Source organism: Mobula birostris, chromosome 26 (genome assembly GCF_030028105.1).
Source record: "Mobula birostris isolate sMobBir1 chromosome 26, sMobBir1.hap1, whole genome shotgun sequence".
Taxonomy (NCBI): Eukaryota; Metazoa; Chordata; class Chondrichthyes; order Myliobatiformes; family Myliobatidae; genus Mobula; species Mobula birostris.
The window spans coordinates 38,272,339-38,297,793 of NC_092395.1; the positions used below are offsets into that span (position 1 = coordinate 38,272,339).

The 25,455-nt window shown below is 41.7% G+C and overlaps 1 protein-coding gene across 3 annotated transcripts in view; it reads right to left on the reverse strand.

The window, feature by feature from the left end:
- shdb (Src homology 2 domain containing transforming protein D, b) overlaps positions 1–25,455 on the reverse strand; it is a 340,171-nt gene that overhangs the window by 212,510 nt on the left and 102,206 nt on the right. For all 3 annotated transcript variants that reach the window (XM_072244071.1, XM_072244069.1, XM_072244070.1), the window contains exon 3: positions 14,093–14,222. In XM_072244071.1, the coding sequence (XP_072100172.1) occupies positions 14,093–14,222 (130 nt within the window). The remainder of the gene's footprint in view (positions 1–14,092; positions 14,223–25,455) is intronic.

The window sequence follows — 25,455 nt, forward strand, 5'->3', positions numbered from 1 at the left end:
CATCTTGTGAAGGAGAAGGCACTAACAGCTACTGAAATGATAATTTACAAACTCTACCTACCCACATATAAAATTAACAACTGTAAAGAGTATTTTCAGGGCTATTTATAAACAGTTTGAATATCATTATTTCAGTTCAGTTTCAGGGCATTTTAACTTAAGTTCCAATGAATATGTGTAGAAAAAGAATTGACCATTTCTTGCCACTGAAGAACTCAGTATTCAAGATTCAAAGTACATTTATTATCAAAGAATGTATAAATTATACAATCTTGAGATTGTCTGCTATAATGAGTCAACTGTGGAAGTGATGACCCCTCCCCCTCCTGTTAGACTGTTTGACATAACTTACTTCCTTTAATTCTTTTTTACTGCTTTTCTAATATTTATATATCTGTGCACTTGTAATGCTACTGTGACAGTGTACTTTCATTTGGGATCAATAAAGTATCTATCTATCTACCTACCTTACAGGTCTCTACAAAGCAAGAAACCCGAAAGAACCCAATTAAAGAAAAAAGTACTGAAAAGACCAACACCTGATGTGCAAGAGAAAGGAAAAAAAATTACAAATCATGCAAACGACTGAAGTGAACAACATTTTGAACCAAATTGAATCCTCAGGTCCGAATCCCGGGGCATCCCAGAATAGGCCTAAAGCCTCACTTATCTGTTCATCATATTAGTGGGCATGGACCAGAGCATCTGGGGCAGTCTTCATAGCCTCAGCACTATGGAGAGAGGAGTGACCATCATGGAGAAGAAGCAAAATCGGCTCTCACCTCAGATCCCGACACCCTGTCTTTTCACTCTATCTGGGCCAGCATTTAAATTGACTAAACAACAGAAAAGCAAAAGGTTCCAGTGCCCTGGAGAGGGGAGTGACCATTGCCGAAAGCAAGCAAAATTGGCTCTTGCCTCTGATCTGGGCCAGCGTTTAAATTGTCTAAACAGCGGAATGTACCTCGCACTAGGGCCTGCCTACTGCAAAGGGCTCGGGGCCCAGGCTATGCTGCCTAATGGCTTGCTCCAAGGCCAGATTTCGCTGCCCAGCCTGATGCTGCTCTCAAACTCTTCAAATCAGCTCGGCGCCCGGAGCGACCCAACCTCGAACCCGAGCCAGTTGTACGGGCATTGAAGCATCACTGTCCTGAATGGTTCGATTCTGCAACACAGCATCTCGGCTCATCCCCCGAACTCGCCTCACCATTTCTCACCCCCTCAATACTTGCGGCGACAATTTAACACAATTTACCTCAGGAAAGGTGTTTTTCAGTCGAATTTCCTGCCTTTTTAACTACCAGTGAGCTGTTGCACGCATTAGGTAGCGCCATCTTAACTGGAAGTTGATTTCAGAGTTCCTTCTTATCAAGTCGTTAATCACCCTTGGTGTTTTACACGGTGAGAACACATATTTCCTGGATAATTGCAGTGAGATAATTCTCACACAAGTATAACATTCAGGTGCACTACATTGGATGACTGCATTGGTGATGCCTCATGCACCCATGCTGAACTCTTCAATTTCATCAACCTTGCCTCCAACTTCCATCTTGCCTTTAAATTCACCTTTCTCCATCTTGACTCCATCTCCGGAATCAAACTGTCGACTGATATCTTTTATAAACCTACTGACTCTCACAGCTATCTTGACTATGCTTCTTCCCACCCAGTCACATGCAAAAATGCCATTCCCTTTTCTCAGTTCCTTTGTCTCCGCCGTGTCTGTTCTAGGTGAAGTCCTTCCCAGAACATCAGAGATGTCCTTCTTTTTCAAAGAATGGGGTTTCCCTTCCTCCACCATTAATGCTGTCCTCACCTGCATCTTCTCAATTTCCCGGCCATCCGCCCTCACCACATCTTCCAACCAACTTAAATGTTCCTCTTGCCCTTATCTACCTCCCTATGAGCCTCCACATCCAATGGGATCCTAACACCAAATACATCTTCATCTCTCCTCCCCCAACCCTACTCCTCTGCTTTCTGCAGGAATCGTGCTCTCAGTGATATCCTTGTTCATTTGTCCTCCCCACTAATCTCTCTCCTGGTACTTTTATCTAAAAGTGGGAAAAGTGCTACACTTATCCATTTAACACATCTCTCAATTCCATTCAGGACCCAAAACCGTCCTTCCAGATGAGGCAGCAACTGACCTGAAAGTCTGATTGGGTCGCCTACTGCATCCCATGATCCTGATGAGGCCTCATCTACATCGTTGAGACCTATCATAAATTGGGGAAACACTTCAAGAACACCTTCGCTCCATCCTCAACAAGCAGGATTTCCTGACGGCCAACCATTTTAATTCCAGTTCCTATTCTCATTCCACCTTTACTGCTACAATGAGGCCACTCTCAGGTTGGAGGAGCAACACCTCATATTCTCTCAGGGTAGCCACCAACTGATGGCAAGAACATCAATTTCTCTAACTTCCAGTGCTTTCTTTCCCTTCCCTCTTTTACTATTCTGGCAAGTCTCTTAACTCTTCTGTTCTCCTCACCTGCCTTTTTTACCTCCCTGTGGGGGCACTTGAACTTCCCTTTCTCTCATAGTCCACTCTCCTCTCCCATCAGATACCTCTTCTTCACTCCTTTATCTTTTACACCTTTTACTTCCCACCTTTTCACCTCATACCCCCCTCCCCCACTCACCTGGCTTCACTCATTATGTTTTAGTTTGTACTTCTTTCCCTTCCTCCACCTTATTCTGGCTTCTTCCTCCTTCCTTTCGAGTCCTGATGAAGGGTCTCGGCCCAAAAAGTCGACTTTATTCCTTTCCATAGATGTTATCTGACCTACTAAGTTCCTCCAGCATTTTGCGTGTGTTATAACGTACAGGTGTAAAGGCAAAAGTTAGTTAGCTGACAACACAAAGATACTTGGGAGGGCATGCTTCAATAGGGATATTTGGACTTGACTGGGGTCATATTGGTAGGCTTGTTACATGCTCAAGGAGATCTGTTTTTGTGTGAGAATGCTGTAATGGTCTTTTGGAGGTCACCTGATGTGATTTTCCCGCCGATGTGAGGTCACGTGATGACATGTGCCCCGTGACTATATAAGGGTCGACTCAGGTGACGCAGTAGGTTTTTGAGTTTGTAGATTTCCAGGTAGAACGTGTTGTGCCTCCGTTTCTGTTGTGTGTCTGTTTTTGCGACGCAGTTTCATTTTTAAAACGGTTGTACGTTCTGTTGAAAGATTCCATATTACTTGGACTGGAAATTCATGGCTGGAAGTGCCAATTTACTCAATTCCGACAGTTTTGAAGGAAGAGTGAAGAATTCATCGAAGTGAAGGATCAAGAGAAGTCGGCATCGTTTGGCAGTTTAATAAAGGATCAACCTTATTGAGTCTTCGTTGAAGAGAAGCTGCATTGAGATAACTCTTGCAATAGAGCCATGAGTTCATGCACAAAGGCTCTCTCTCTCTCTCTAAAAGGAATTTAAGGTCGGTTGATTTAAACTGTTTATTTTCGGCATCAGGAATCCTGTGGACAGAACCGGCAGTAAAGGTGCGTCGGTGAAGAAATCGTTCTCCAGAGAAGTCTCCCCCAATTGAATGTGTAAAACTGTTGGACTTTCGAAGTTATCGCTTTAAGAACTGTATCTGACTGTATCGCTTTAAGAACTGTTTTCGCATTTAACGCTTTAAGAACCAGAGCCGAGTGGAGTTGATGAACAGCTGCGTACCTGTTTAACCTCCGGTCAAAGTTTTCCTTTGTTTTTTTTCCCTTATCGCTTATATGTGTTTAATAAATGTTTGGCGGTTTTTATAAAACCTGTCTCAATTAATATTCATTGTTGCTGGTTACGTAACAGGCTGAAAAAAATTGGGCAAATGCTTGGCAAATGGACATTAAAGTGGGGAATATGAGGTCATGCACTTCTGTAAGAGAAATCTAAAGGCAGACTTTTTTATATAAATATGGAGAGATTGCAAATTAATCGAGTACAGAGGGATCTAGATGTTCCTGTGCATGAATCTTAAAATGCCTTGCAGCTAGGAGTTAGAAAAGCAAAAGAAATATTAGCCTTTATTGAAAGAGGGTTGGAATCTCTAAACAAAAAAAAATATTGTTATCATTGTACAGAGTTTTGGTGAGGCCACACATGGTGTTCTGTGTACAACTTTGGTCCTCTGATTGAAGAAAGGATAAACTAGCACTGGAGGCAATCCAGAACAAATTCACTCAGCTAATTCCTATTTTGAGAGGTTTGACCTGTCACAAACATCTAGAGATCTTTTATCCATGTTAAAGAGGCTACATAGTTACAAGATAATGAAACAGTCTACTAAAACTAAGTTGCGTCACAATTTCTTCTCACAAAGAGCGATAAAACTCTGGAAGTCTCTAGTTCAGCAGATTGTCGAAGCTTGACCATGGGAAGGAACAGATAAAATATTGAAATAAAGGATTGATGGTATGTGGAAAACTAGCACAAAAAAAGATGAGGTCTAGGACAAATCACCCATGATCATATTGGATCTTGGGCAGGATGGAGGGGTCCGGTGGTCTTTTCCTATTATTATTTTCTTGTGTTTTTGTGGGAGAGTTGAGAACTAGTCAGCATGGATATAATTCTGCCTCCAGAGCAAGTCATACATTTTCTTTTTGTCTTCGTATTATTTATTATTAATTTCTTTACTCACATTAATAATGAACACTGCCTACATTAACTGGTCACAGTGAAATTAACTTTACCCTCTAGTGTTTACATGAGTCCTATTCATTATAAATTTGGACAGGCACACTTATAATGAAAAAGCAAGTGACAGGAATCCTATTCATATGTATTATTCCTTTTAAAATATTATAGACAAAAGCAGAGCAACTCACAAAATAATAAGACAGAAGGGAATGAATACCATCTATGTCATGAGAGACAAAAAATAGTGGAGTCAATGTCTATGTTGGATAAATGAAGCCAGCAACATAAATTAAATAATATAAGAAATATTCACATGTATTATGTATATTCCTATTAAATAGGGGGGCAGAATTCATCTCATGTATGATACCTCTGTAGTGTACAGCCTTATATTGTGACAAGAGATAGTGTTCACCACTTCAGAAAAAGATGATAGTGTGTACATTCTTACTATAATAGAGACAGTAAATAATCTATAATGTTGCAAGATCCAAAGCAGAGTCCTGCAAAGTACAGAGACACTACACGCTATTGTAATATAATATACAAGGCAATTACTCCTAAATATACAAAGGAGATAGAAACTAGAAGTATCCCCTTGTGCCTGCTCCACATTTGAAGTCCTGGATAATCCTCACCTGAGCTCCATTTTTCTACACTATCCACATATCACTCAATTTCCTCAACATCTAGAAATCCATCAATCTCAATTGTATGAACTCATTAAATGAGCTTACATGGCCATCTGGAGAAGAGAATCCCTGATATTCACCATCTCTGGGTGAAATTTCTGGTCATCTCAGTCTCAAACAGCCAGCCCCTTATTCTAAGAATGTCACATCTGGTTCTAGTTGCTGGGACTTCCTCTCATTCTTCTCAACTCTGGAGAATACAGGCCAATCTACTCACTGTCCCTCATGCAACAAAACTGTCATCCCAGAGCGCTCTCTAAATAGAAGTATATATTTTCTTAGAAAAGACAAGAACTGAAACATAAGGCATACACGCTGCTGTAGTACAATTCAAAGAAGCATACAGTCATTAATGCAACAGAGCAAATGCACACCCCTACTACATGCCAAGAGGCAGAACATACTCCTATAATATAAAAGGCAATGCACGCCTACTGTAAGTTATATAACATGATCAGAAGACTCCCCCATTTATAGCTATAGAGAGTATGCAAAGGACCAGGAGTAAGTATACATCGGTAATATCAGTGTAAAGAGACCCACAGGGGTTGCAACCTACTTGTGGTTCTGTGTTTTTCTTCAGAAACCACACATATTTTCTCTGGGTTGTTAAGCCTCCGTCTTTGATGCAGGATGGTTAGTCAATAGGAGGTGAAGAGTACCCTGGTGGCCAGCTCCTTTTAACAAGTTAATCAAACTCATTATGAAAGTGTAGTACATTTACGATTAACCTTTACTGAACTCTCAATGACAGCGATGGTATCATTGAATAAAACATTTGACAGCTTAAGCCAAACTTCGGTGTCAGGATGATCCAGTTTCTTCATTAATTGCCAAGATATTAAAGTGTAATATATTTCTAGAAACAGTTCCTTGAAATTTGGAAGAGTGGATGATCACCGAGCCTGGCAAAATGTTTGCAGATGTTCCAATTAAGAAGCCACCATCAGTGCGCAGCTGAGGGGGTTGCCTCCTCAGCAGGATGGCTTATGTACTCCTTCGGGGTCCGAATGGCTATTGATCAGACATCGTGATCTGGTTGGCTGGTTCAAAACACTGTGAGCAGTTTAGCAGCATAAGATTCTGACTGTCTAGCTTGAAGAAGGTCCACTTGGAGTGTTTGCTTCGCTGTCCAGATCCCGAGATGACTGGCGATTCGTTGATTGTTGATGTTGTTGTTTCTCTTTTTACCATAATGGTTCACATACCAGATCTATGTCAACGTGTTTGTTGATGGATCCTTCAGTGGAGAACTACACTTCCAGGAATTCTCAATCTTTTCTTGTTCTTGCTTGAGTCCAGACCCTGGCTGTCATCCAGTTGAAATGGTGTCCTTCTTCGTCTTCATGAGCTGATACCAGCAAGAGTGGCTCGTGCCTTTTGCTCGCTAGCTGATGCTCGTGTAGCCTGGCAATAGTTTTCTTCCTGTTGGACCAATATAGTACTTGGCTCAGTCACTAGACTGGATTTTGTAGATAACATTTCTTCTATCAGTCATATTTTGTTGCTTGTTCAGTTTCCTTGAAATCTGGGTAATCAGACAGACAGGACCAAGGTTCGAAACCAGATTCAAAACACATTTCGGACCATTGTTCCTGGGTGTGCCATTGTAGGCCAAGATGTCAAACTCTGAAGTGGAACTTCACCACCACCAAAGATCTCATTCAGAGGTTGAGAGTACTGTCCAAGAGTCAAGGTGATATTAACATCGACCCAAATATTTTAAGAGAAAAATAAATTGCCATTTTCTTGGATTTCAAATTTGATGAGAACATTTAAGAGTTATAAAAGTGAGTGTACAACCTGGATCCCAACTAAATACAATATAAACAGAGTGTTAAAGTGCATGGTTGGAGAAGGGGTGCTGCTTTACATCCCGTATATGGATCAACTATGCTTAAGACTGTAAATACTAAAAATGTTGTTCTAAGCTTTAAAAAGAATGATTATAATAGACTGAAATGCATATATGTAGGGGGAGATCAAGAGAGCTATTGTATCTCCACAAGACCATAGATAGACTTTTAATTAATGTGTGATGGGTTCCAGGTAAGGGAATGGCCACAGAATTTTAGGAAAAACTGAAAGTCATGGAGAAAACAAGCAACTGAATAATGACAAAGTGAATGGAATAAGAAAAAACAGAGAGTTTAATGGTAATAATGCAGCAGTAAACAAAATCAATTCAAGAAAAATAGATTGGAAGTTAAAATGAATTATGTTGTTTCAGAATGCATTGAGTGTTTAGAATCAAGCAGGTGGATTAATGGCACAAATAGAGACAAATGTGTTTGATGTAATAGAGCTTATAAGGACACAGTTCCATTGTGACCAAGTTCGAGAAATTACTTTTCCATGGTTCTTGATTCTTGGAGGAAAAGACAAAACAAGAAAAGATACAGTTTGGAGATAGGTTGGGGGGGGGGAAGGGTAGTCAGGAATGGCACTAATATCTGAGGACAGCACAAGATCAGTGGTGAAGAATGATCTTTTCCTTGAGTAAGTATAATTAGTAAACATTTTGTTCGGGGGGTGGTGGGAAACTAGTATCTCCAGGTGCAGAGGCATTGCAGTTTTGTGGAACACAGAAAGCAAACATATGGTTGCATCAAGTACAGGGTATTTCAGACGATTAATGGTTAATGTATTCTATTACAAAAGTATCACAATTAGGTTTATTATCCCTGACATATGCCAGAAAATTTGTTGTTTTGTGGCAGCAGTACAGTGCAAGACATAACAAGTCACAAAAACAAATAAATAAACAGAGCAAAAGAGGAATAGTGAGGTGGTGTTCATGGACCATTCAGATGGCAGAGGAGAAGAAACTGTTCTTAAAATATTGAGTGTGGGTTTTCAGCTTCCTCTATCTCCTCCCCAATGGTAATGATGAGAAGAAGGCATGTCCCAGATAGTGAAGGTCCTTAATTAAGGAAGCCACCTTCTCGAGCCATTACCTTTTGAAAATGTCCTGGATGGTGGGGACAGTTGGGGTACAAAGGATTTAGGAAGTCTTGCTGAGGTGTGCAGAACTCTAGTCAATCCTCACCAGGAATAAACAACTTAAGCCATTTTGAATAAACCTGCCTTCGCATTAGTTCACCTGGCTACTTCCTAGAAGGAGAGGATTGTGCTATGAAATGACTGAATTAAATTGGCTCACACCTATTGGAGTTTTGATGGGAGAGCTGCACAGATAATATAGCTACTGGCTCACTGCTCCAGAGACCCAGGTGCAAACCTGATCTCCAGTGCTGTCTGTGTAATATCTGCATGTTCTCCTTCGGATTGTGTGTGCATCCATGGGTACTCCAGTTTCCTCTCTCGTCCCAAAGGCATGATGGTTGGTAGGTTAATTGGCCACTGTAATTTTTTTCCAGTGTGTGGATGACTATTAGAATTTGGGAGGGAGTAGGGAGTAGAGGGGAATGTGGGGAGAATAAAATGTGATGAATGTAAGTTAGTGTTTCATGGATGGTAAGGACATGATGAGCAGAAAGACACGTTTCCAATCTGTGGAACTACATGAACTTTAAAAAGGTTACCTCATACATGATTCTGAAAGGGAATGAGAGAGCAGATGCCTTGAGGCTACACAGTAAGGGCAATTGGGGGCACAGTCTCTGAACAAGGTGCTTCCCAATTACAATAAAATAAAAAGAAATTTACTTCAGCAGATGACTTGAAATAATTTACCTCAGAGGGCTGTGGAGGCTCAGTGACACATTATCCATTTCAGTCATGAATAGATTTTTGGCCACCAAGGCAATCAGAGGATACACAAGATCAGTCTTGATCTGAACCAAAGACAGGGTAATCTTCAGGAAAACATGACTTACTCTTATTGTTCTTATATCAGAGGCAAAGTAGTTAATTTGGACACTGACTTTCTCTTGCAGGTTCATAGTAATTCAGTGTTGGACTTTATTTAGTACAGTTATTTTATTATCTGTCTGTATCCCAATTCATGCTTGTAGGGGGCATTTTATTTTAATGTCCCAGATTTAATTCTTCATTTAGTGACAGTAATTGACCTATTCTGAATGCAGAAGATAACAAGCAGCAGATTTTCCAGTAGTTTGTAGACTGCTTGGAGTCAGTGATTGGTGGTATGTATTTCCAGGAGTAATTAAAAAACAATTAAGTCCCTAGTTAAAAGGTAAGCTGACATCCAGCAATACCATATGTCAGATCTCAGTGCTCGACACGACCAAGGTTTAATACAACTTAAATTAATCTTAATATACTGGTACAATAATACAAATCAATCCTGCATAATCCACTTGAAATGAGTTGAGAAGTTCAGAAAGCCCCATAATACACCAATCCATTACTGTACAACCTCATCAAGGGACATGGCTACTTGTACATGGTGAGCAATGAAGTTGCGTTCCCTTCTGAATGGCATATACTTTTAGACATTTTAACCTTGAGGATTATAGTCTTGTAATGATTTCCACTTTGCCACAAAAACCAAAATGAATGGTTTTGATTAGGCTCGAACATGGGTGCTTAAGACATAACAGGGAGCTTCTGATTGAAATATGCATATGTTGCGATGGAAAATATTTTGTTGTTTCTTTTTATCATGACGGAATTTATTCAGCATCTTTCGTTGGGTCATTTAATAGTTGCTACTGAGACAAAGATTACAGCGTCAATGAACAATAATCAAATTAATTGCAAAGAGCAGGAGATAGGATGATGGAAACAGGCAGCAGACAGGAAGGTTTCAAATTTAAGTATCCAATACAGATACAAGAATGGTAAGCAGCTTTGGGGTCCTGTGGAGTAACTCATGGGAGAGCTGACTTCTCTCCTGGCTCCTTTCCATTCAAACTGGCTTCAATTAACCTATTAAAATCTACATTCAATTGTAAGAAAATCTTGCGTAGCTCATGTGCCTGTCTTCTCATTTGAAATGGAATACTTAATAGGAAGTGCCTGAGATTGTATTGACAGCTTTGCATGGAGATAATTTTAAAATTTAAAGCAGAAATATTAGCAATTCTCAGCAGATCTAGCGGCATTGATCTGAAACATTAACTCCATATCTCTTTGTTTATATTTTCGGGAATTAGCGATTGCTGGAAATACCAGCATTTATTACCCATCCTTAATTGCCCTTGTGGTGCTGATGATGGTGAACCACTTCCTTCAACAAGTGCGGTGCTTCTGGTCAATGTGCACCCGTAATACCATTGCCCAGACAGTTCCAAGAATTGGACTCAACATTGAAGGAAATGTAAACTATCAACAAGTCAGGATTTTGCAAAATTGAAAGGGAACATGGCACTATCACTTACCTTGTCCTTCGGGTGAAGGTCATGATTTGGGAGGTCCTATCACAGTAGCATAGATGAGTGGTACTGGGCAGGGGTTCCCAACCTTTTTTATGCCATGGACAAATACAATTAATCAGGGGGTCTGTGGACCCCAATGTTGGGAACCCTTGTGTTAGAGGTAATAGGTGATTAGGGTAGTGGATAGGGTGCTAATCAGACCAGCTGATTTGTCCTGAGAGGTGCCAGGTTTCTCATTCTGAAGGAGCTGCACTCTCCAAGCATGAGAAGAATATTCTATCATGCTGCTGTTTGACTTTTGTAGATGGTTTCAGGGTATTAGAAGGCAAGCTACTCACTGCAGGAGTCAACCTTCATGCAAAAATATTGATTTTGTGACACCTACACATGCAAATGTCATTGAATGTTAAGGAAGGCATCTTGAATACATCTCTGTGTGTTGTCTGGGAATTTTTATATGAGATATGAGTTACCCTATATGCAGAGAAGTTACAAATAAAACTGATTATTGTGCATTCAACACACTACTCCTCTTTTGGCCTCATGGTGGAAAGGTGGTAATTGTTGAGCAATTTTTTATTTGGACACTGTGATGGTCCATAACACTTCAGTTTTCTTCTGTCAAATTTGTTCTCTCCTTCTCTCAGATTTCTGCCAGACCTGCTGAATGTTTAACAGTTTCTTTCTTATTTTGGATTTCGAAAATCTGTTAATATTTTGGAATTCAGATTTTTAATATTTCCTTGGTGATATCAAATGAAAAATATTTTGGAAACCATGCGTATTTTAAAAAGCTAATTACCTTGCCTTACATTTCGCAGAGTTTAACTCCATGACACAGATTTCCATTGTTATTAAGGGAAATGAAATCAGAATTCCAAGTGCCTAGACACTCCCCAACTCTTAGCACCCACTTCAAGCTGCTTTGACGTACTTGATAAACCATTAATTACAGCATTGAACAAAAAACCTCAACCTTAGCAGACTATTGAGAAAGAAGTCAATATAAGTTCTAAGTGTCAACATGATCAGTAGAATCTTTTTTCAGTGCTAAACCTGCCAAATACAATGATGCTCACAGAAAGCATAGCCTCTGCATATCTACAGATACAGAGGACAGTACAGCAGAAAGATCATTTATCTGTGCTAGTTCATTGTAAAATCTTCTCAATAATTCCTGCTCTTCTTTTAACTCCCCAAAGCTCTTCATATGTTTGCTTTTCAAATAAGTGTCCAATTCATCTTTAAGGTACAATTGAAACTGCAATCCAAAGCACAGTAGATCATAACAATGCAGTTTTAAAAGACTCAGACCATGTCCCCAGTTATTTTGCCAACTACCTTAAATCTCTGTTCTCTGGATAATGGGAATGCACTGAAAAGACTATCTACAAGTTTTATAGCAGGTGCATGTGTTGAATGAGTTTTGCACTGAGGCACTTACGTCTGCTTCAGTTGTTGTGTATGACTGGTTAGACAATGCGTCTTTTCAGCATAATATGATTCTGTGGATCCACACTTGAGGAAAGCATTAGGAAGTGGGTCGGGTTTATGGAGAAAGCCTGACTGGTAATTACTGGTCTGTTAGGGCAAATGTGACTATCATGTAATGTAACGTGATGTCAGCCTAATGTGAAAAAGACTAAGGAACTGGTGGTAGACCTGAGGAGAGCTAAGGTACCGGTGACCCCTGTTTCCATCTAGGGGGTCAGTGTGGACATGATGCAGGATTACAAATACCTGGGGATATGAATTGACAATAAACTGGACTGGTCCAAGAACACTGAGGCTGTCTACAAGAAGGGTCAGAGCCGTCTCTATTTCCTGAAGAGACTGAGGTCCTTTAACATCTGCCGGACGATGCTGAGGATGTTCTACGAGTCTGTGGTGGCCAGTGCGATCATGTTTGCTGTTGTGTGCTGGGGCAGCAGGCTGAGGGTAGCAGACACCAACAGAATCAACAAACTCATTCGTAAGGCCAGTGATGTTGTGGGGATGGAACTGGACTCTCTCATGGTGGTGTCTGAAAAGAGGATGCTGTCCAAGTTGCATGCCATCTTGGACAATGTCTCCCATCCACTACATAATGTACTGGTTGGGCACAGGAGTACATTCAGCCAGAGACTCATTCCACCGAGATGCAACACTGAGCGTCATAGGAAGTTATTCCTGCCTGTGGCCATCAAACTTTACAACTTCTCCCTTGGAGGGTCAGACACCCTGAGCCAATCGGCTGGTCCTGGACTTATTTCTTGGCATATTTTACATATTACTATTTAACTATTTATGGTTTTATTACTATTTAATTATTTATGGTACAACTGTAACGAAAACCAATTTCCCCCAGGATCAATAAAGTATGACTATGACTATGACTATGTAAGGTAGGGAGAAAGAAGGACCAGGATTGTGTGTTGGGGTTCAGGGGAGGTGGGAAACTGAATGACTAGGCTTTGATTAAGATCTTGGTGGGTTTGGAGGAAGGAATATTGGACAATGATTGGGAAATGAAAGCAGAATCCTAACAAAGGATTGGATTGGGTGTGGCTGGATTCAGGGCTACAGCCAAGAAAGGTGTGCTGATGACAAAGTTAGTACTGAGGTGGGAAGAAGTTGGAGTTCAGGTTGGAGATCAATACCATCATTAGGGTGATGGGGATGATGTACCATAGAGGGTCTGCACTGGTCCTTGGTGGGGGTCAGGGTTGCTGGAAGTATTGATGTGGCGTGGGTCAGGTTCACCAGCATGGAAGGTAAGAGACTTTCCAGGTGGTGGTATCAGCTCTGTGTTGTTTTGAGGAGACCCATTTGTCTCAAGAGTGACTAATGGTGGTCACTCGAGGTTTTCCCAAACTAAGCTTAACATGAGAAAAACCCTCATGGCTTGTGATAGGGAGAAAGGGTGACTTAAGTCTGATCAGATTTCTGGGACTTTTATTAAATGGTCACCTTTACAAAAGATTTTCAGTGGCATAACACAAAGACAAACCTTGTATTTTGTGGTTGAGTTTTGAGAATCCTTCATTTCATCATTTAGAAATCCTCCATTGAACCATCCATTACCTTGGAGGCAGAAAAGACTGTAGATGTTTGAATCTAGACCAATATATAAGATGCTGGAGGAGCTCAGCGATTTGGCAACATCTATTGAAGGAAATAGACAGCATGCAAGGTGAAAGGCCTCACCCAGAATATTGACTGTTCATCTCCTTCCATCGATTTTTCCTGACTTGCGGAGTTCCATAACCATAATACATCACATACTGTACCTTATCTGATCTACAGAAAACATCTTGGCCTTCTCTCTCTGAAGTGCACCCAGCAAGTAATATGAAGCTTTGAACGTCTTTTAGCCCTAGATCTACCAATCAATTGCAACTCACTGCACTTAATGCTAAACAATCCTCATTCTTGCCCGTTCTTTTGCCAGGTATCATAAATAGACCCACCTGCTATAACTCTCTGGGCTTCGTAAGGTTCCATGTAGCCATTGTTCTCAATGAGTTCTTTGTCAATGGTGTCTCCTCTGGAATCATGCTTTATATCGAAAGGGTCCGAATAATCATCGTCAGGCAGTGTCTGGATTTAAAATAAAACAGATTTTTTTGATTAGTTAAGATGTTGAACATTGATTTCGTTTGTCAAATTTCCCCATACTCTTCTTGAGGGCTTGCTGCACACCTTATCTTTGTGGGCATTTTACAAGGAATAGTCCAGACAATGAGTATCAACAAATTATTGACATATGCTGGAGCCTCACTCTCATCTCAATCCACATTGAACCCAGGACATAAATGAGACTTTTCCTCTCACAGATTATAGGGACCTGCCGGTGCTCGCTATCTTAGTTAGATAGAATATACAATCAGAATTATGGAATTTTGCTCCTGCTTCATTTGTTTTTATGGTTGGTCCTTAAGTCATTTGAAGTGGAGGCCCTTCATTACCTAGCAACACACACAAAATGCTAGAGGAACTCAGCAGGCCAGGCAGTATCTATGGACAAGATAAACAGTTGACATTTCGGGCTAAGACCCTTTATCGAAACGAATGTCTTGGCAGAAATTGATAACTGGAACAAATTCCACACGAAGTCTTAACTAACCTTCTTTTATAAGATGGAGAGACATTCAACCAAAAGTGCCTTCACTAACTTTCATTCTCCTTTCACTAGGCTACATGGATACCTGGTGTGTTTGAGTAAATAGTGCTTGAATGCAAAGACTTAGTGTGACAGATTGGAGCTGATTTTGACAGAAGCAGTCATACTGTGATTAGGATTATACTGGACCAGAATTAGCTATGGATTTACCAATTGTAGGCTTTGTGTTAAACAGATACAAAATAGATGAGTTTAGTTTCTATAGTGATTTCTTACTTCACATCCTATATATCCATCAGTTCAACATACTACTGGAACCTCACCCAGCAGAGACTATGTTTTAGTTTGTGTTGTGAATGTTAGAACATTATATAAGCTGAGCAAGAAATTCAGTCCAGTGCAGTCTCATATTAGAGGCACTCCCCAGGTGATGAATACCTGACATATATAGCTTGTATATACATACAAGAGACGAGAGTTTGGAAAACAGGGCTGCACATATCTTCTGCCTCCTGGCCACATTTCCAGCTCACAATCTATCCCAGTTGCAGGAATACAATCCTACTGTAACCTGGAGAGCACCTACACTGTGCATGTGTCCTGATCAATGAAACAAATTTCTCACAGTCTCCACTACTATTGCACACACTATATGCTTCCAGTTTACATCCTCTCCACTGCAAAGGCTGTCCGGTTATACCAAGTTTTCCACTTGCCTCCATGCTTCCTCAAACCCTGCTCACACTCTTGGACTCCATTTCTTCAAATTCTCTACTTGATATTGTCCAATGTTCAGATCATTCAAAGCTTTTCTGCTCACATTCTATACTTCAGAAGATCCCCTTCATCCATCACCCTAACCTTGGAACATACAAGGGTCCTCAGCTGTTAGATGCATCAAAATTAAAACTGCTTAATTAGTCAATACCTTTCCCTTCTCTAGCTCTGTAATTTCATAACTCCAAATCCAAATCACTGTGCCTCTAACATTATTTCTAATGTGCATCTCTCTCCCCCTACACGATATCAGTTCTGGCCCTGCTCTTAAGAGTGGAATTTTTGCTCTCTGGAAATACCTCCTCAAAATCCCTCTGCCATTTTGCTTTCATGATGCTCTTTAAAATCCATTCATTTAACTAGGCTTTCAATCAAGCATCCTAATGTCTTCTAACTTGACTCAGTGTCCACTTCAATCTAATCACTCCTTTTGAGAAGTGCCTTAGAATGTTTCGCCCATTGAATATGTTATGTAAACAAGCTATGTTGGGACAGGGAGTGAAGGCTGCCAGACTAATGCATTGGGATTTTATATAATTTAATTAAACCTCCATTAGGCTATTAATAAAAGATTGATATCCATTATATTTTGAAACTTGTCACACAACAAATTCCACATTTAATTCATTTTCTTAAATTTTATAATATTCAAAATGTTAATTATCATTATTGTGTGAAAAATTTTTAAGGATTGCTTTTGTAAGTCCACTCCACTGTTTCTCCCCTCCTGAAGATTCTAATGCATGTAGAAATAAAAACATAAACACCCAGCAGTCAGTCAGCATCTGTAGAAAGAAGCAGAGGTAACATTTCACGTCAAAGACTCTTCATCAGGACAGTGGAGAGTTAGTTGAACACTGCAGAGATACCAGCAGGCCGATAGAATTGGACTCCTTCAGGTCTCTTTGACCAGAAATGTTAACTCTGTTTCCGTTTCCACAGATGCTGTCTAAGCTGCTGAATATTTCTAGAATTTTCTGTCTTTATTTCAGATAGTCAACATCTGAGGTGCTCGACTTTCATTTACAGTAGCTTATTCTGGAGTTCCCTTTCATTTCTAACTTATGGATTCTGAAAACTAACTGGTTATTTTTCAAATGTTCCTCCACACTTAAAAACTCACTGGCTGGCAGGAAATTAATACAATTAGAATCATTAGTGTAGCATTTGTTCTCTGCAATAAGAGGGGAGGGGAATATTGCATAGATTGTAAAGTCATCATCTGTTAAAAGAATACATAGCAAAGTATGCAAATTGAACCAAATCAGAGATTCAGTTTCATTAATTGTATGCATGCAATAAGAGAAGTAATTCTAACCAAAATAATTAATGTTATTCTCTTTAAATTCAAGTGCAAAGTGGTCAGTTTTATCAAATCACTAGCATCACCACTGTGTCAGCTCTCCGCAGATCCATGATGAAGCTGGAATCTCCCAGCCGTATGATACACTGACCAATACTTTTATAAATGAGACAATAAGGAGTTAGTTCTGACAGAAGTTATTTATAAGTAATCCTCGATGGGTCAATATACCCACAAAAAATCAGGGAGATTTCAATACATTGGGTAGTTAAACAATTAGTCGAGTCAGTTTATTACATTCCTGACACTAATTTCTAATAACACAAACAACAGGAATTCTGCAGATCCTGGAAATTCAAGCAACACACATCAAAGTTGCTGGTGAACGCAGCAGGCCAGGCAGCATCTCTAGGAAGAGGTACAGTCGACGTTTCAGGCCGAGACCCTTCGTCAGGACTAATTTCTAATACCCATTTTTGTTAGGAAGATGCATGGGTCTCTTGTGATGACCTCAAAGCAATCCAGTTGGGCAGGTCTGCACGGACAGGCACCTCCCAGTGTCCACTCAGCTAAGAGGAGCCACCTGCCCCTCGTTTCTAACTCATCACATGTTTAACCCCAGCTATCCTTCACAATCCTTGTTCACTCATTGAACCAGCCAGCCTCAATCAGTTGTTCCTAGTCTTCAGTTACCTTGTCGTGTTAAGTACCTGTTCCTTGTTTTGTGACCCTTTGTAGCTTGTTATTTTGCAGTTTATTAGTAAAATATCACTTACTGCTAAATTGACTCTGTTGCTCTGTTTTTGAGACAAGCCTCCTCTCCATTTCCTGACAGGAAGAGTGAACCAACGATTGACCTGGCAGAGTACACTCGCCTAAAGGAAGTCAGCCATCAGCTGAAGCACAGGACCTCGAAGCAGCAGGAAACCACTGGCCATCTGCTTGGCCCTCTCAAGCAACTTTCCGTCTCAATACAGCAACCCTGCTCCAATTAATCTCCTCCCTCGAAGTCCCAGATTCCAATGCCTGAACGCTTTGACGGATACCCAACCCACTGCCGCAACTTCGAGCTCCAGCCATCTCTGTATTCTAAGGACTGAGCCAAAACTGCCGACATTGTCTCTCTGCTGACTGTGCGAGCTCTGACCTGCGTCAGTGCCCAATGCATTGAAACTGGGACTAACTGGGACAATAAAACCAGTTGCAATAAATATGAGGAATTCACTGCTGAGATGTGCTGGGCTTACGATAATCAGGGAAGTGGAAGAGGGGCGGCGGATCAGATACTTTGCCTGTGCCAAGGTTCACGCTCGGTTTGGATTATACTGTGGAATTCAGGACCCTGGCAATGGAGTGTAGCTGGAATGCAGAACTGCTGCTGTCCTATTACCATTATAGCCTCTTGGAGGGCCATAAAGATGAGCACTCTACACAGGAGATGTCCGCCGATCTCGAACACACATCACTCTGGCCCTTTAAGTTGACAAGTATCTTATGGAATGACAGGCCAGATCATCAGGTAGAACCCTATCATCAATGCCTGCAGAACCCACGCAGGTAGGGGCAGATCCCCTGAACCCCCAAGATGCGAGTGTTGTTGGAGATACAACTTTTGCGCTTATTGGAGAGCTGCCGTGCACTCACAGATCAAATGCCCACTGCATCCAGGAAGATGGCACCACCAGGCAGAGATGATGGCCCTCCAACCTGGTAATTCGTCTTGTTCCAGCACCATGTCTCAACTCATTGCCCTGTCCTCCACCACACCCCAATGGTTCTACGTGCATAGTGTAAATGTAACTTAGCTGAATCAAATAATGACAGTTCAAAAAGGTCTTTACTTATCTTATCACCCATTTATTTCTTCGAGCTCAGCCGGCAAGTGAACTTAGACCCGACATCAGGGAGAGACCCTTTCTCATCTCCCTGGCAGTTCTACAAGTTCACTGCCCGATGTCAGAATTGTCAGAAGTTATAAGGCCACCGACACAAAAGAACAATCAGTTTGATAACCATACCGGTCAAGTCAATGGACTATTGATAGAGAGAACAATCAGTCTGATAACTATTCTGGTCAAATCAATGGACTATTGATACAAAAGTACAATCAATTTGTTCGACACTCCAGCCACCTTAATTACAGAAAAGAATGTCCTACCTGGTTTGCTGGAACCACAACTTAATTACAAAGATAAGAACATCCGTCAAATTTATGCTTTAATAAAGAAAGGAATGTTCTATCTAATATCCATCAGGTACTGCTTTTTGTCAAAATCAAAAGGTGTGAAAAGCCCAGAGACATCTATATGAATCTGGGTGAACTTTAATCATCTTGTTCCAAAGAAGGCAGCTGTGAGACGTTATTCAAACACACTGCAATCACAGACATAGTCAGTACTTAATTCCTTGTTTACAGGGATCTGGGGATCTCCCATTCCCTTAAACTTTATCCATAGAAGGTTCTGGTGGATTCCGGCACAGCAAGCAACATTCTGGACTGACTTTGTGAGTGTAGCTTGGACCCAGTTCCCAGCTGGTGCTGGTTTGTTCTGTCAAAAAGGATGGAGATCTCCAGCCCAGCATCACCTACCATGGACTCAACAAAAGAACTGCCTCCCTCTCCCCTTAATGGATAGCACATTCGAAACACTCCACCAGGCCTGGATTTTTGCCAGTCTGGATCTAGGGAGTGTGTACAACCTGATCTGCATCTGCCAGGAGGATGAATGGAAGATAGCATTCTTACCACCCACTGGCCTCTGTGAATACTCGGTGACGCCTTTTGGATTTTACAACAGTCCAACTATTTTCCAGGACTTCATCAAAAAGATCTTCCATGACAGGCTACAACAGGTATGTGTTTGTCTACTTTAGTGATATCTTCATCTTCTCTAAGAAACCCCAAAACCACGTCATCACATCCCGTCATTCCTTCAGCACCTGCTTGAAAACCAACTGTATTGCAAGTGAGAAAAATACCAGTTCCACACCTCAGTCATTTTGCTTCCTGGATTACGTCCTTACTCCCCAAAGCATAACCATGGACTCAGAGAAAGTGTGCACAGTCGTTGAATGTCCCCAACAATACTCCCTAAAATGACCAGAGTACTTCTTGAGCTTCTCCAGCTTCTACCGCCGTTTCACCAGGAACTACAGCTAAATCGCCGTTCCTCTCACCTCTCTCACAGATAACCTGATCTACTGCATGGACCACACTTTCAAGGAGGTCAAGAGATGCTTCACCATTCTCTGTCACCCAAACCCCTCCATAACTTTTCTGGGTGCTGGGGCCATCTTCTCCCAGTGAAGACTGGACAGGAAAACACATTTTTGTGCCTTCCTCTCATGCAAATTCAACTGTACACAGCTATGTTATGCAGAAGGAGACAGGGAGTGACTTGCTATTAAATGAGTCTTGGAGGAATAGATACATCAAGCCTTTCCTGATCTGGGCTGACCACCAGAACCTTATATCCATACAACAGACCTGCCAATTCAGCCCACTTCAGACTCGCTTGGCTCTTTTCTTTGAACAATTCAACTTCATCTCCTATAGACATATTCCAATAGCTCTAAGGCAGATGCCCTGTCAGGACAGTTTGTCCCAGCAGAAATGGAGATCAACCCTCTGCCCATCATTCCATCATAGAACCTTGCCCCGATCATCTGGGATCTTGAGAACCAGATCTGCCAGGCCCTATAACATATTCCTGCTCCCACAAACAGGTCTGACAACCACACGTATGTGCTAGTGGCCATGTATTCTGAGGCACTCTGGTGGCTCCACTCCTCACCGTTGTCTGGCTATGCAGCACCACACTGAACTCTAGATTTTCTGTGGTGCTGGTTCTCGTGGCCCACCATGATCACTGATGTATGTCAGTTCGTCGCTCCAGCCCATTCCAGTTCCTCCAACCAGTGGCCCTCTGGGCTTCTGTGGCCACATTGCTATGGATTTCATCAAAAGTTTTCCACCTTCTGATAGGGCCATGGTGAGCACGATGGTGGTAAAGTGATTCTGCAAGACGGCCCACGTAATTGTTCTCCCTAAACTTCTGTCGGCTGCCGAGACAGAGCACCTGGTTCTCTTGCACAGTTTCCCCCGGACGCTGTCGGAGCAAGGCCCACAATTCACCTCCTGCTTCTGGTGAGCCTTCTGCTCCCTCCCCTGCACCTCGGTGAGTTTGTTTCCTAGCCATCACCTGCCAACCATGGTCACTCAGAAAGAGCAAATTAGCAAGAGGAGAAGCTCCTGTGATGCCTCACCACCTCTAACCCTTCCACATGGAAGAAGTATCTGCTCCGGGCTGAGCTGTCCCCCAATCTACACACCTCCTCTGCCACAGGTATGTCATTCTTTTAAGTGGTTCATGGCTAGCAAACCCCATTGTTCGCCACAGAGCAGCCAACGGTGGAGGTCCCGTCCACCAGAGCCCTGGTTCTCACATGCCAAAATGCTTGGAAGAGGACATAGGGGACCATCCTAGCTGCCAGCCATACCTTCTGCCACCAGGCTAACCACTGTCTGCGACCAGCCAGACTACTCCAGCCTGGGGACCATGTCTCACTGTCCACCTGAGATCTGCCCCTGTGCTCCAACTGCAAGCAAACCCTCAGCCCAGTTCATTGATCCCCTTAAGATTACCAATCGCATCAACCCACTTACCTTCCACGTGTCCTGCCTCAAGACCACTGTCCATGGACCTCTCCACCCACCAGTGCCTGCAAGGATGGTCCAGTCTACACAGTCTGCTGGTTGATGGATTGTCATCATTGTGGATGGAGTCTTCAGTACCTGGTCCACTGGGAAGTTTATGGCCCAGAGGAGAGGTCTTGGATGCCAGCTAGTTTCATCAAGGATCTATCTTCCATCAAGGAGCTCCACCAGACCCATCCGCACCATTGTGAGCCATTGGTTGCCAGCCATAGGTTTGGGGGTGGGAGCAGAGTCCTATTAGGCGTGCAAGGTCAGGTATCTCCCAGTCTCCACCCAGCTACTCATTTCCAACTCATCACCTGCAGCCTATTTAAATCTATTTAAGCTCTCATCCGCAATCCTTCTTCAGTCATAGAATCATCCAGCTGCTCTTAGCCTTCAGTAACCTTGTGTTATTATCAGTTCTCTCTTGTTTTGCGGCCCCTCGTGGCTCGTAACTTTGCAATTTATAAGTAAAATATAATTTACTGCTAAATTGTCTCTGCTAGTCTGCTTTTGGGTCAAGTCTCCATTGCCTGCTGGATTTGCTGAGCTGGGGTTGAAACTGCCAATGTAACACAACCCTTACTCTGTACCTACACAACAGCTGATAAAATAAGAGGACAGTTCGGGTATTTCACGGTTGAAGGATCTTCGTTATAATAGGGCTGTGTATTCCCACACTTGCTCAACATGAACAGTCCAGCCCTCAGAACAAACACAAAGTGAAGGATTATCTATTTGCGATGTCAGCCTGTCAGATATCCTCACATTCAATGAACATGAACATATTGTAACTAATGTTTGCTTCAACAAAGCCCCACAGCAACTGGCCATCTCTCACCTTCTGTCAATAGTTCACATGCATCTTACATGAGGAAGCTCTCACCTTCCTTTTGCTTTCGGCATGAAAAGCACACACGTCACTGGACAAACTCTGGGAGTCAAATTAATAGAAAAATTAAATGAAATAACTTTCCTCATCCCTCCATACCAACTTTTCTTAAATAAATGATCCCAAAAAATATATACAAGAAATACAAATCAGTACCCAACTTTGTTTACATTCAAGTATATAGTTTTGTGAAGCCAATACATTCGTAGGATCATGAACTTAATATAGTCTATGTACAAAATATCAGTGCCACTCACACGGCCTCTTTGATGCTTGAGGGGATATTACACAGGGTGCCGCCCCTCAGTGTCCAGTAGTGACAGAACCTTAGAATGCAGTCCTTCCCCACAAAACCTTTGTGTTGGCAGCACCAAGCTTCAACACCTCCCGAAGACTGCAATGTGCCAGGTGGCTGCATTCACTATTGGACATCTCCTTGCACTGGAAGACCAACAGATTTCTGGCAGACCGATATGCACCTTTCACTCACCTTCCGCCGGCACCTGATGCTTTGTCTCAGTATGTGTTCCAGGGAACAGTCATTAATTAAAGAGAGTCCTCTGTTACTCAGCTGCTCAGCATGAACGCTGACAAGCAAGAACCGTTTGTCCTGACAATTCGCACAGCCTGAGCAGACAGTTCTGATCCTGTGTCTAAAGCCAGTGTGCCTTAAAGCGAAGATGAACAAATAGTAGCAAATCTTAGCATTTTCTCTCCCTAGTGTAGTAAATGATACAGTTAAGAGAACTCCCTTCTCCGAGTCAAATGACTGAGGGTTCAAGCCTCACTTTGCAGACTCAAGGCTATGATTTTAAATTCACTACCAATAACTACCAATAGAATTAAACTCACTAGAATTTTTCTGCTGATGTTGGAGAGTGATGCTAGCATTAAGTGATGAAGGGTGGGGGAGGCAGGGAAAGGTGTGCTTAGTGGTAGGATCACATTGCAGGCGATGGAAGTTACGGAGAATAATGTGCTGGATGCAGAGACTCGTGAGGTAGTAGGTAAAGACAAGGGGAACACTATCCCTGCTATGGTGGTGGGAATATGAGGTGAGGGCAGATTTGTGGGAAATGCAACAGGTGCAGGTGAGGGCAGCATGGCTGTGTTTTTTGAAGGGGGACATATCAGATATTCTGAATGGAAAGATTCATCCTGAAAACAGATGTGGTGGAGATGGAGGAACTGAAAAAAGGTGTAGCATTTTTGCAAGTGACAGGGTGGGAAGAGATATAGTCAAGATATCTGTGAAAGGCAGTAAATTTATAAAATATACCAGTAGATAACACTGGATAGCAAATATGTTGCTTCCTAAATACTTTTGAGTGTAACTTATGGATTTTGGGCTGCTGATCATGAAAATCACCATGCAACTTCCCTATCACGCACCATTTTAAAAATCACTTATATTTGTTATTTCAACTCATAATTCAAGTCAATTGAAACGTTGCCCAAATGTAAGCTGAAAAGTGTTCTATTTTGTCCAGGCATGCTTAGGCTGGGCAGATGCTGCATGGCAGGGCAGGTTTTAGAAAGGGTATAAAAGCATCACGCACACACACTGTTCTGTGCATTGCGTTCACATGTATATCCGTTTGCAATCACGTCAATATGCATACTCTACGCGCATAGCATGTTGTGTGTACTCATTAAAATGAATTAATTATATTTTCAGGAGTATTTGTGATAGCAAAATGTCTGGCCAATGTTGCAACTGCCGCAGTATTTTCTGTTATACTTGTGATGAGTATGCACTTAAATGTCAAAGACCGAGCATGACTACTCTAATTAAGAAAGCCTATGAGCTCTAATTTGGGTGTAAAATTGGTGACTGAGACAAAGCCTGGACTTCTCACATTTGTTGCGCGACATGCACTATCGATCTTCGAGCTTGGCTCAGAGGTACTCGGAAGTCAATGCCAATTGCTGTCCGGATGATATGGCGAGAGTAGAAGGATCATGTAACAGACAGCTACTTTTGTCTGACCAATGTGTCTGGTTTCTCTGCTTAAAACAAGAAAACCATTCAATACCCCAAAGTTCCTTCAGCCATGAGATACTTGCTGCAGGACAATAGTCTTTGAGCACCAAAGCCATCAGAGGTGTGGAATCTAGAGGAGGCACATGAAGATGCTGTGATGCATGAGCCAGGAACAGAAAATGACACAGACACTGATACAGCTTTTGAACCCCTTATGTTGAGTGAGCCTCATCTGATAATTCAATCTGTTAACTGACTAGTGAGAGACTTGGGTTTGTCAAAGGCAAAAGCAGAATTACTGGGTTCAAGACTGCAAGGATGGAACCTGTGGTCAGCAGACACAAAAATTTTCCATGAAGGATTTCAATACTCGAGACAGATGTTTCCCAGAGTAACTGGTGCCAAGATTAAGGAAGGCATTTTTGTTGTTCCACAAATCAAACAGGTCATCAATGACAGGCAATTTAAAGAAATTCTAGTGGGACTTGAGAAAATCACATGGAAGGCATTCAAAGATGCTGTTGAAAAAGTTCTTGGAAACTACAGAGCACCAAATTACATGCAGCTGGTTGACAACATGCTTCAAGCATACAAAACCATGAAGTGCAACATGTCATAAAAGATTCATTTTCTGCATTCCCATTTAGAGTTTTTCCCTGCAAATCTTGGCACTGTCAGCGATGAGCATGGCGACAGGTTTCACCAGGACATTGGGGTCATGGAGAAACAGTATCAGGGCAAATAGAATCCATAATGCTGGCTGATTATTGTTGGACACTTAAGTGAGAAGACTTAGACACTGAGTACAAACGAAAATCATCAAAACATGTTTAGATTAGTTGAACTATTGCAAACCATCAGCACCATAATGCAATTAAATGCATTATATTCCATAAAAGTTAATTTCTTGTTTCTCCAAGTTCCTACATGATACAAGTAGTCTGAAATTATATTTCTGTTCAACTTCAAGTGGTCTATCATAACCAAAAAGAAATGTCTGAGGAAGCAACACTTGAAAAAAATTGTTGACTGGTGTAATCTGTCTCCAACTAAAG